The following is a 12,754-nucleotide window of genomic DNA, read 5'->3' on the forward strand; positions in this document are numbered from 1 at the left end:
CTTGCCAAGAGCATTTTGGAGGCTCCTTGTTTCCCTGAGACCTTCATAGACAGGACAATAGGATTCTGGGATTCTGTTCCAAACATGAATTTTGTATATACTGCATGTATACTGTATGTGGCCCTCTGTATGATAACGTTGTTCAGCACAAGTGTAACATACTATTTAAATGGTAAAGCCAGCACCTTTCCCATAACTCCCACCACTGTAAGGCATAAATGGAGGACTAATATTACATATATTTTCAGTTGTTATTTTGCTGTTTTTTTATCAATTTTCTGACCACGCAAAATATATTTTAGGGACGCTGTTATAATGGTGAATGCAAGACAAGAGACAATCAGTGCAAACACATCTGGGGACAAAGTAAGTTTGACTATATTCATTCTTATGTAACATTTTTGTTTTTTTTTAATTTACAGTATAGGTGTCTATTAACAAACCTGGCTCAGTTACATTAAAGGGTACAGCCATTTCCGTTAGTTGCTCTTATAGGGCCTGATTCATTAAGGAAAGTAAAGCAAAAAAAAAATGAGTAACTTTTCACCTGTGCAACACCACGTTGCTTTGGAGGGGGAGCTAAATTTAAAATGAGGGGAGAGATTTATAGTTGGGGACGGGCATGTCCTAGAACAGCTTTAAATTTCAGTGTAAAAATAAAGCTATCAAGTATTTGTGTGCTATATTAAAAAACAGCCAGTATTTAACTTATGTGCAAAATAAACTAATTTGCACCCCTTGGATTGTAGCGTGGTTTTGTCCAAGAGAAAACGTACTAATTTTTTTGCAGTACTTTCTTTAATGAATCAGGGCCGTAATGTGTTACACTAACAGCTATGAGAAAAATGTTCTTCATTAAAAAAAAAATAATTCCCAGCAGTCACAAATTAATGTAATCATAAAAATAAGCTTTTCAAACTACAGTTTTTCACTGTTTTTACAATACTTTGCATTCAAAAGGCTATCTCATTTGATGTTATGTTATAGTGTGATTAAAGTTTTATTATTATGTATTATTATTATTTTTTATTATTTTTATTGTTGTTGTTGTTGTTATTGTTGATATTATTATGAATATAGTTTGTAAGTATTTTTAAATTCAAGTAAGCAAATTTCTTTGTGCATATCACGCTTTATATTATTCAACCTTATGGGTTTAATTTAAATGTCAAAGTCAATTAAGTAGGGAAACAGGAAAAGATAGTTAATCTACCAACATTTTGAGTATACTTCTCAGTAGATATAATCTGTTTTAGAAGGCTAACATAAAATACATTTGACTAATGTGTAGTTACTCAACTCTTTTAAATAGAGATGTGTAAAATTTTGAAGTAGGAAATACAGATGTTCAGGAAGCAAGGGATCAAAAGAAATCAATATGCATGTTCCTGGTTTCTAACATATCTGTAAAATCTACGTTAGTGTTATACAATGTTCTGTTTATCTGTAAAGATAATACATATTATGAATAATTTTATTTCTATGCAAATGATTGGTAATTATAGTATCTTTATAAACTGCTATATTAGACAAACCAACATAACCAATTTCCCCAGGGAGATATTTGTCAGGTGTGATATTTCTTGAGGTCAATGAATAAATATTATATCCTTTCTCCGTCTACTTCGCCTTTTTTGATTTTTTTTTTTTTAAATCTGAAAAGGGGAAAACTGGGGGATGCTTACACAGTGATACGAAATCTCTATGTAGAATTAATCTGACGATGCACAAGTGTCATGGAAAAATACATGATGTGACATGGATGGGCAGTATCATAGCTTAAGGCCTGTGGGCCCAGGTTTTAGAATTTGAGCCAGGTCCTCTCATCAAATTTTGCACACACACAAGCCCTATCAGTGACATCTGGTGATTTAGCAATACAACAAATCAGTAGATACCATCTCTATTAGTACATTTCCTTCATTTTTCTCTTCTCGTCCTGGTAGAAGCTGCTGGTTCAGACAAGTACTGTTATGAAAGGCTTAATACAGAAGGCACAGAGAAAGGAAATTGTGGAAAGGATGGAGGTAACTGGATCCAGTGCAGTAAACAGTAAGTAAAAAGAGCTGGTTATGTGAGTAAAGCACATTTACTTCTTAAGAGGTATTTTACCAGCAAATATTAAAAGGTATTAATAGTTGCTTTGTTACAATTAGTGTCATCTAAGCAAGTAATATTATTTAACTGTTAGTCAATTTATATTGCCTATATTGTGGGAGTCAAACTTTTTATAAAGTCTTGTTTACCATTTTTTTATCTACTTAGTTTTTGTCACTTTTTTAAACTGAATCACACTTCCCAAGGTTACTTTACAACAAACAATCCTTCCCCTGTCTTCTCATTTCTATTCTCCTTATTCCCAAATTCCCCATGAATATCCCTTCAACCACAAGTCAGTTTTTCTGCTATGTGCATAAAGGCAATATCATACATATGTTTAAATGTTGTACTAATATTGTCACAACAACAATGTTTTTCTTCTTCTAGTGATGTGTTCTGTGGGTTTCTACTTTGTGCCAATGTATCTAAAATTCCCCGCATTGGCAAATTAGAAGGCGACATACCACCCACATACATTAATCACCAGGGGAGAGTGGTGGACTGCAGGTACTTAATCTACACAGATCCTGTATATTATTATTTTTGTTGGTTTTTGTAGGTTTTTACTGAGGAAGATGGTCCCATTTGTGGAGGAGCAGCAGTTTGCACAGGCAGAGAAGATGAGTTGGGCAGAGTGGAGGTATTCCTAGCGAAGCATGGAGTAGATTTAACAGAGCAGTGCAGAAAGGAGATTTCAGATTAAGGGGTTTTACTAAAAGGGTTTCGGAGGTTGGACTTTGATATGAAGTTAACACTTTTGTACAGTATGCTTTTAAAGATTTATAGCGCATTTCTGCTTTGTGGAGGAGGCTAGCAAGCACAGAGAGTAGGCGTGCACATTAAAGTGTGTTGGGCGGACAATCCAAGTGCAATTGTGCAAAACTAAAATGTTTACAGTTGGCATTAAATGCACTTTGTAAATGACCACCTCCATTTCCTTGTATATGTTCCCATTTCTAGAGCTGATAAAAGTTTTAGTTAAGCACTTTACATAGATGCCCTATTATTAGCTCTCTGTTTGTCTATGCATTTATCCACAATAACTTGTAAGTGCTCAGATTGATTTATGTAATGATATTTTCAACAGTGGTGCTCATATTCTTTTGGATGATGAGACTGATATGGGATATGTGGAAGATGGAACTCCATGTGGTCCGTCAATGATGTGCTTAGACAGGAAGTGCCTATCTATTGCATCACTGAACATCAGCAGCTGCCCATTGGGTTCTAATGGGAAAGTCTGTTCTGGACATGGGGTAAGACCAACCTAGAGCTGTTTGTAAGGTGAAGGAGAAAGAATACACTGATTTAGATCTGTGTAAATGAAGTATTGAAGTGGTTCTTTGTATAAGATTTAAATGATAAAATCAGCAAATTTTAATGACTTTTCACAGTGTTCTATTATACACTTATTATTACTTTATACATTAAGGACCTGATTCAACTTTGGATGCAAACCGCATGCACCTTGCGCAGATCATGAGCGTAGTTCCAACCATGTTCAAATATAAACAGATCTCATGATACGTTTCCATTTGAATCTGGGTATGAGTATGCTCTGGCTAAACGTTACTGCTAAAAAACATGCACTTAAGGGAAGCACTGGACTTGAATCGGCTGCATCTGCGTTGGCATGTCTTTGGCACGCCCGACTGTATATTGTCTACGTTCATCCGACCCTTTTTTCGCCGTTCCATCCTTCAAGTAGTAGGCAGTCGAAAATGTAATCTGCGTTCAAACATGAATTACCTGCAAATATGTTCATTGGTGTAAGGTCCGTTTCTGAGCATACCTAAGAGGTGTTTTACGCAAGATACAGCACAAATTATGGGCCTAATGTCTAAATATGTATTATGTCCTAAATACACAGTTTCTTGCCCTACCAGACTGATAACCTATTGTCTTAGTGCACTGTCGTCACCTACAATTTAAACCGTCAGCCTTATCATAGGGCATTCATTGTAGTGATGATGAGTTTTTGAGGTATTGGCCACATGCCCATCTGAACACCACCTGCACATCAATTGTGTATACAGGTAATGTGCTGATCACGTGACTGTTCTTCTGCTGGTCATGTAAATCAGGAAGGCAATTAAGGAGAACATTGAGGGCCTAATTGTACGTTTAAATAAATTGTGGTTTGACGTGTATTTTGAGTCGCATATATGTAAAATACACCCAATTTAGCACAGAAGTATTTATATGTCAGGTGTACAAATGCATATACTTACACCTACCTATAGCGTAGAAATGCAACCTGACGTTGTTAGATATTAATACGGAAGTTGCAATAGCTTAATTGCACATTATGTAATGTAATGAAGTGTCATATACATAAGTGAGAATAGTGTGTTAATAATACATGTGAAAGTCGCATTTTCCATATAAAATGTAACTAAATTCAAACACCCTCACATATGTCCTTTGCCGCTTTAATTATACAATGGGCATCTTTATTCTTGCAATAGTCCAAATGGAAATTTCAAAAACAGCCAAAAAGACAGGCGTAACTGCAATGCTAATGAATAAAGTACTATAAGCTGGAGGGGTCAGTCTGCAAATAAATCAGAAGCAGCTATATACTACTGCTGGAGTCATCATCATCAGCACAAAGCTCTCCTCCAGGCCTCTGGTACTTGGGTCTCCCATTTAGTCCCATTTCCAGGAAGCGTGCTATAATTTCGTGTACATGCCCCTACTGTACTCAACTTACACTTGCCTTATTTTTTGTAACTAAGTATGTTCCTTTGAAAACAGAACATGTTAAACAGAGTAACAAATCCTTTTTACATAGTAAGCTGATTCATTGTAAACTTCATTCATTTAAACTGTTTTCATGATAACTGAAATATATACCAGTTCTGCTGGCTTATGAGATGTAGCAACAGAACAGATTGTATCCTAAGAGTTAAGGGCACCTGTTTTCTCACATTATTACTCTCTGGTTACTTTTCAGGTTTGCAGCAATGAAGCCACCTGCATATGCAGTTCTACTTGGGCAGGAACTGACTGCAGTATATATGACCCAAAGAAGGAGGTTAACAACAAAAAAGATGACGTACCGAAGGGTTTGTGCTATTTTGTTTCACATGTACTTTATCATTAAGCACACCAAGTAATATTATAGAGGGAGAAATTGTGATAGAGCCAATGTCACAGGCAAAGATGTCAACTAGATCTACAGATCCTGCATATTATAAGAGGTTATGGTCTCTTTCAGAATTAAATTGGTTTCTCTAGTATTTTGCTCAGTTGACATTGGGTTGTGGCAGCTGTGGATGAAAAGAGAAAGACAGCAACAGTCAGAAATTGGGTTTAAGTGACACTTTTGCTGTTTAAGGTGTAACGTACCTCCTTGGTAGGGAAAGGGTTAAATAACTTTTCTCCTTTAAACATTAGCTTCATCAGATGTTCTTTCTAGTATACAAATATTTAGGGAAATAATGGGTTCTTGGTTTAAGTACTCACTGAATGTTCTATTATGTATACTGGAGTATATTAGAATACATATGTCTGTATGTGAAGAAAATGCAGAAGTGCATGTGTCTATTTCTTATCATGGTAAAGTGAAATAAAAGAAGGAATAACATGGGGTCAGGATGTTATAGGTGGACATTGTGAGGGAGAAGGCAGAAAGTAAATACAGTAATATGAAACAAAGGCAATCATCAGGAATTAGTATGGAGTAAGTTAAGGTAGAGAATATAATGGGTAAGATCTATGAATGAGAAAGGAGGAAGCAGCATAAAAAGTGTAAACGTGTTGCTTTGTATAAGCAATGTTTAGATCAGGGAGATAAAGATTGACATACTTTGATAGAGAAGCCAAGTGAATCAGGAACATTTGTTAAAGACAATATAATTAAAGCAAGGGAAACATTTAAACAAAATAACAAAAAATATTTTTTTACAATTCTGGATTTTCATGTGTTAATGGTAATAACACCAATTTTCATTGAAGTCCCTTAAATAAGTGGACAGACATTTTTCTTACTCCACAAACCAATTACATTTGTAAATAGTTGTATTAAAGGGCTTTTCTACCTCCCTGCCTTATGCCCTTCTTTCTCAACACTAGTGCTTCTGTACTTACATTTAGTGGAGATGTCTGCTTTTTATCTTCCATAATTATCTCTGTAAGATCTGCTACATATATAGAAATGATAGCTGTCTTCTGTTGGCACTCTCCATTCAGGAGCCAATTGTCAGAGGCTGACCAGCAGAGGTTTTCATTAATTGTTTCTAATTTCTTGCTGAAATTATTAAAGTTCTTATCTGCAGCAGGGATACATAGATGGAGAGTTATGTTCCACCACCTGGAGGCTGAGAAAAAAAGTCTACTTCTCTCCCCTACAAAGCTGTGTTCCACTGATCCTCACCAATTTATTTCCAGTGCCCTGTACATGAAACGAGGTGGGCATGTGGCCTTTTACACACATGTGGCCATGTGCATTTCAACATGCCAGATGGTAGTTTTAGTGGGCCAAGTAGGTGATCTCTGCAGAGGAGGGTGTGAATATCCATGAGTGAAGAGGAGTTCCTGGCACCTCTGGACATCAAGGACCCATACTTAAACCTTCTACCTGGGAGGATCATCAGTGCTTCCTTTTTTCCAGTTACTGTTTTACATTCCAGAGTGTGCACATCTATTTTCATGGACACATGGCGGCACTCGGGCATTGCTTGAGTGTCCTGGTTGCATTTTTGGATGATATCCTGGTGAAAGCCTGATCCTTGGAATCATGACTGGATTATAATGTAATCCAAGTAGATTCTGGTGCCATCAATCTCTCTTTGTATTTGTTTGTGTGTATGTATGATAGGGAATTTAGACTGTGAGATCCAATGGGGCAGCGACTGATGTGAGCGAGTTCTCTGTACAGCTCTGCGGAATTAGTGGCGATATATAAATAGCTGCTGCTGCTGATGATCAATCTCTTGTTATCCCTGGCTCTCCTTTTAAATATGGTTCAAAAGAGGATTTTCATTCCTCTCTCTCCATGTACTAATATCTCCCTTCCTGTCCAACCCATGCATGACCATCAGGTACTGCATGAGTGTAATAGAGACTGTGAAGGTTGTTCCATGCAAGCAGGTTTAGAGTTGTCCTCTTCAAAGGGCAATCCTGTCTACTAAGCACTTCTCCAAATGTCTCCTAGGTTGGTTATGTCCCTGAAGTGGTGGATGGGTCCATCTTACTTGATTGGGGGAGGAGACCATTCTGAGTCCCTGTTTGACAGAGGGTCACAATAGAGGATTAGTTTGTTGCTGCCAGTTCCAACAGACATTAACTTCTCAGGAGTCCTCCCTAGTTATCACTATATTAAAACCACTTATCTAGCCCTGAGAGCCTGGATATTGCTCCTCAGGGGTCAGATAACCATGTTCCAGATGGAAAACACCAATATGATTGCTTACCTGAACTATCAGGGAGCACTTGTAGCATCCAGTTAAAGATGAAAAGAGGTTAAATGCTACAATAGGCAAAGTGATTTGCTTTGGCCATTTTAATGATCTTCATGATGACGATAGACAAATATGAGGTGTCTTTTTTTCATTCAACATTGCCTTGTTCCAGTCCCTGTTTTCCCATGGCCTTTCAGAATCTTATGGATGTCCATAGATAGATATGCTGGAATATCATCTATAGACTCCCTGGACTTTGGGAAATATCTTTCCTCTCTCCATTATCTCTCCAGATCCCCTAAATTAATCTTATAGTCAGATTGGAAGATTGAAAAGATGGTCAAAATTGCACAAGTCTGCATAGGCGTATATGCATGCACCCACTTTCTGCCCAGAATGATGTCACAGAGATACATTATGCAAACTGGGATACGTCCCACTTTGTATCAGTCCCTTTGTTTGTTTTTTCTTCAGTTAGTCCTCATTCCAGAGGTTAAGGTTTTCTTGCAAGGAGTGGGTCATATACATTTTGTCGATTTGTAAGGTACTACAGTGCTCTGCAATGTTAGTCAGTGGGGCAAACAGGATATACAGAACACAAGGACATACAAGGTAGACAAAATAAATGTGGGCATGAGAGAGCTTACATTCTAACTGGAAAAGGGCACAGTTGAAACAAGAGGAGCGAGTATGGTTTAGAGTGGAGATTGGAATAGTTGTGAGCTTACATTAGTGTGGGTAGTATCGGTGGAAGTAAGGCAAGCTGTAATAAAGAGATTACATTTCCAGAGAACATTTAAAGACTTGAAGCCTATGGAAGAACCTGATCGGATGTAGTAGGGAATTCCATTAATGTAAAGAGGCACAGGAAAAGTCTTGTAGGCGAGAGTGAGATGTGGTCACCATAGATGAGGAGAGCGAGAGTATTTTGATATTAGATTTGTGAAGTATGGTGGTGGTGTTGAGGGCTTTGTAGGTAAGGGTGAGTAATTTGAATTGGATTTTGGAGGACAACAGGACCCAGTGTAGAGATCTGCAGACTGGTGTAACAGATGGGGAGCAACATTTATGATGAAACATAGATGGGAGAGGAGAATTCCTGTTAGGAATAGGTTGCAGTCTTTACTACTAGCTATTGTATCGACTAGTAGTGTCTCCAAGCTGGCTGTTCTCTTTCATCAATGTGAATACTTAGTGTTCCATGAGGGCAATGCAGTCCTTTGGTGGGCTCTTGATTCTTCGTCATTCAAGAATATTTGAAGCAATGAGGAGGACAATCTGTTGGTTCTCTTTGATGGCTACAGGAAGCAGTTCATTGCCTCTCCCAATCAATTACCCTCTGGATTTTGACCGTCACTTGAATAGGGCTTTGGCCCCCTTGGGTAATGCAATATGTGACTTTAGCAAACCAGATCTGCAGAATGCACACTTATTTGTCTCTGCATACTTTTAGAATTCTACAAAGTGAATATACAAGGAGACTGCCTTTGGCAGAAAGTCCTCCAGGTGGCTATAAATTCTTATCCATTTCTCAGCTCTCATTGAGAATGGCTTTGCCATTGTCTGTGCCCCCCTTCTGCAGATGGAAAAAAGTTTATTCTAACCATTTAATGCCTTTCACCAATTTTTAAGAGGACACAGACTAGTCCTTCTCCTAGTTCCTCTGTTTTAATTATCTCCTTGCTGGGATAATGGTAAACTGAAGAGAAACAGAAGCTGAAGGTTATAGGGGAGAATAAGAGTCATTTTTTGTCAGTGGCTAGGGGTGAAACTTAACCCTTTGTCGATGTACTCCTACAGCATTGGAAAAAAAGTGCTAATAGTAAATGCAAAAAAAATCTCATTTTGTTAGTAAAAATGTTGCTTTATGTGTATTTTCTAATTATCTTCTACATTATACAAAAAAATTACTTAAGTTATCACTTTGTTAGTTTTTTTAAATTAAATTGTGCTTAACTACAAAACACAGTTATTATTTTTTTATGACATTAGCTGCAGTGAGTGGAAAATGCACAATACTAACCCATCAGTAATTTATTGTGTCTGTATAATTTTACTTTAGATTTATGTAAATAAAAATAGTTAAAGATTATTACAATTGGCAAATAATATATTCTCTGTAGGAAAAAAATGTCACTTCATTTCATTATGGCACACACTTTTTCAAATTTAAATGAAGATGTGGTTCTAAAGTAAATAAATGTTAAAATATTTTAGAACTGTCCATATTCACTCTTTTACCCAGCCTTTAATAAGCATCCTCTTACTGAAATTTCCAAAGCTTATAACAGCAGTTTAAGGATAAGCACTGGTAATGTTCTATTAAGTATTCATATAGGATCCTGTGTTTTCAAATGGAGGATTGAGACCTGTTTTATTAACATTATATTAATGAAAAAGTTACTAATTACCTGAAAATAATCTACCTTTTCCCTCCAAACAGTGAGCATGGCCACTAACAGACTTATAGGTGCAGTGGCAGGGACCATTCTGGCTCTGGGGGTGATATTTGGAGGCACAGGGTGGGGAATAGAGTAAGCATTTTTCCAAGTTTCATGTTTGGTACCTAGTGTGTGAGGTAAAAGTATACTGTGTGTCTGAGCCTTATGTGTACTTGTCCCATTGGCTTTGTGTCATGTGGTGATGACCGTACCAGTCATGTGATTTGACCGTGTCCTTGTCATGTGATTTGCTTACGCAGTGTTGACCCTCTCCTGTCTGGGACAATGTGGGGCATACTATGAATTTATTTCCTTGTTCCCCTAACCCAACATGAACTAGGTGTGTGTATGTGTTGTTGTCTAAAATTGTTTATGGTAGAAAACATTAAAACATCTGAGTCCATTGTGTTGTAATATGTGACCTTAAATGTAGTTAAATATATATTGTAGTCGCAATTTTCATTTATGTAAATCCCACTCCCGAGGCCTTCTATTGTGTTTTACATTATACTTCCTTGATTGACTCACAACCCTGATAGAAAAGTGCCATGGTAATTCTTATGAAAAAAGGCACAGGATTATCATGGTAAACAAAAAAAATTGCCATGAGCATCAATTGTACTTTGGTTGTTTACATCGGTAATTTTTTGAAAGGAAAGACACATCTAAAGGTTAATCTTAAATATTAAATGCAATCTGTTTTCGTCATATTGACAATATGCATTTAGTTGTGCCAACCCTTTAATAGACATTTTTGATTTTTAATAAAAGCATTATGTTCAAACCAAAATATTTGAAATCTTAGTCTACATTTACTTATTGATTTGTATCACAGTTTACTGTGTGACTGTAAATGTTCACATTTTTATCTCAGGATTTATTGGTCCATTTATTGTTCTACCATCCTGCCAAGACTACACATAGATGAGGTGCCGTTGTTCAGAATGCAGCCTATGAGTTGGTACCTCACTGTAGTCTCTGGTTCCTAGTGAATTGATGGGCTGCATCCCCCAGAAGTTATAGTTCCATGGCATAGGCGCTGCCTCCAATGTATGTACGTGTTGGTTGTGTTTTACATGGACTAAACTAATATTTTATAATCCCAGTAGCATTTTGCTCTAAGTGTAAGGAGGGGAGTTTCATTTCAGCTGCCATTCATAGAGTTTGAAACACATAGCTGAGCCACATTGAATTATGCATATTTGTTGTCACAGTCAATTGACAGAACCCTGGTTTTACTAGATAGATGCAAAATATAAGAAATCGAACTTTACTTCCAACCAGATTTAAAGGATTTCCTTGATAATTATAATTTACCCCTAGTCATGATCATATGTAATATGGCAAGCCCTATCATTGAATGGTCTAACATTGAGTTTAAGATGTGTTAATTTATTTAGCATTTTATTTATAAAACTCTTAGCACACCATAGTGTTATAGTGTGTAATATCTAAGTTGTCTGGATATGGTATACTGTATTTTGTCTCTGTGTAGTTTTGCAGTTATTGTTGGAGATGAAGTCATTTGTTTCATGTAGCATTGTAGGTGCTGTGTAAGACATCTTTGTGTAGTTTGATTTTTGTAATCTGTTGTAGATGTAGTGATAAGTTTTTGTCATTGTGTAATGATAATAGTCTTTAGTTTGTGGAATTTAACAGTGGTTATCCTAGGCAATGACACCAAGGGGACAATGTAATTTTAGTAAAAGAATAAATACATCTTCATAGTAGATCAGATTTTAGCTTGTTACCTATAATCTGAAGACACTTAGATCTGAGTTAATGGAGTGTAGCATATCATAAATAAAACAGTATTAAACATGTATCTCTTAGTATGTCGTATAGGTCTGCATTATTAATTGAGTAATAATTTATTATTGTGCTTCCCAAATATTGAACTGTTTTTGTTAGCCGATGTTATAATGGTATGTACCAAATATGTCTTCAACAGGTAAGTTCTGCAAGACTTTTATTTATAGTAAGACACCAAAGCCTTGCTTCAATAGAGTACCATCCGCTCACTGTTTGCATGTTTCTTTCTTTTTAAGGTATAAGTTATATCCAAAATGAAGTTACTGTAGATACCTAGGAGGCAGATTTATTGTGTTGTACAAGTCACTAATAAGCTACTGACTTGTTTGATAGAGCATCTTTATAACCAAGGTTGTACACTTACAGATATTATGATCCATTTATTCTCTTACTAAGCAATGTTAGCTCACTTAGTGAATATGCAAATACAACTAATTTACTACAAAGTGTGTCTGTTGACACATATGTTTATAAGTGTGGAACATTTCATTGTCCTCTTATATAGATGTTACATACCCTGCTGTTGAACATCACATTGCATTCTGACACAGTTTACAAAACTAAACTAAATATTTAAAATGCAGTAACTGTCCAATCATGCAATGTATTGCAATGTGTAGTTTTGTGGTGAACAAATGCACACATACTTTCAGCGATGATAAACTAAAGTGATTCTCATAGCAAAAAAATGTACCTACCTCCACCCATTTCTATCTCTCCCTCCCCCAATAATGTTAATTACTTTTTTTTGTATATGCCTTTCCATACATCTCTCTCCTGGCCTCTTCGCTACACTCTAACACTGTGGTGCTAAGTTGCGCAATAATGACATTGCTGGCTAGGTAAGTGGCAAAAAAAATAAATAGCATTATAGAGTGGGGAAGGTACATACTACATTTTCGGCGCAGAACACCTTTAACTCATTCACATGTCAAAATGATTCAGTGTAGTAAATCTTCATGGCAGCTAGATGTATATCTATGATGTCCACAAACA

The 12,754-nt window shown here is 36.5% G+C and overlaps 1 protein-coding gene across 7 annotated transcripts in view; it reads left to right on the forward strand.

The window, feature by feature from the left end:
• Positions 1 to 12,754, forward strand: part of ADAM23 (ADAM metallopeptidase domain 23) — a 186,340-nt gene that overhangs the window by 154,475 nt on the left and 19,111 nt on the right. For 5 of the 7 annotated variants that reach the window (XM_075180208.1, XM_075180210.1, XM_075180209.1 and 2 more), the window contains exons 20-24: positions 303 to 366; positions 1,947 to 2,052; positions 2,488 to 2,607; positions 3,188 to 3,356; positions 5,057 to 5,168. In XM_075180208.1, the coding sequence (XP_075036309.1) occupies positions 303 to 366; positions 1,947 to 2,052; positions 2,488 to 2,607; positions 3,188 to 3,356; positions 5,057 to 5,168 (571 nt within the window). Of the gene's footprint in view, positions 1 to 302; positions 367 to 1,946; positions 2,053 to 2,487; positions 2,608 to 3,187; positions 3,357 to 5,056; positions 5,169 to 9,948; positions 10,612 to 12,754 lie in introns of those variants that run through there. The other 2 variants (XM_075180212.1, XM_075180215.1) reach the window with 1 other exon arrangement.

The sequence above is a fragment of the Mixophyes fleayi genome, chromosome 7 (assembly GCF_038048845.1).
Source record: "Mixophyes fleayi isolate aMixFle1 chromosome 7, aMixFle1.hap1, whole genome shotgun sequence".
In the NCBI taxonomy this organism is placed as follows: Eukaryota; Metazoa; Chordata; class Amphibia; order Anura; family Limnodynastidae; genus Mixophyes; species Mixophyes fleayi.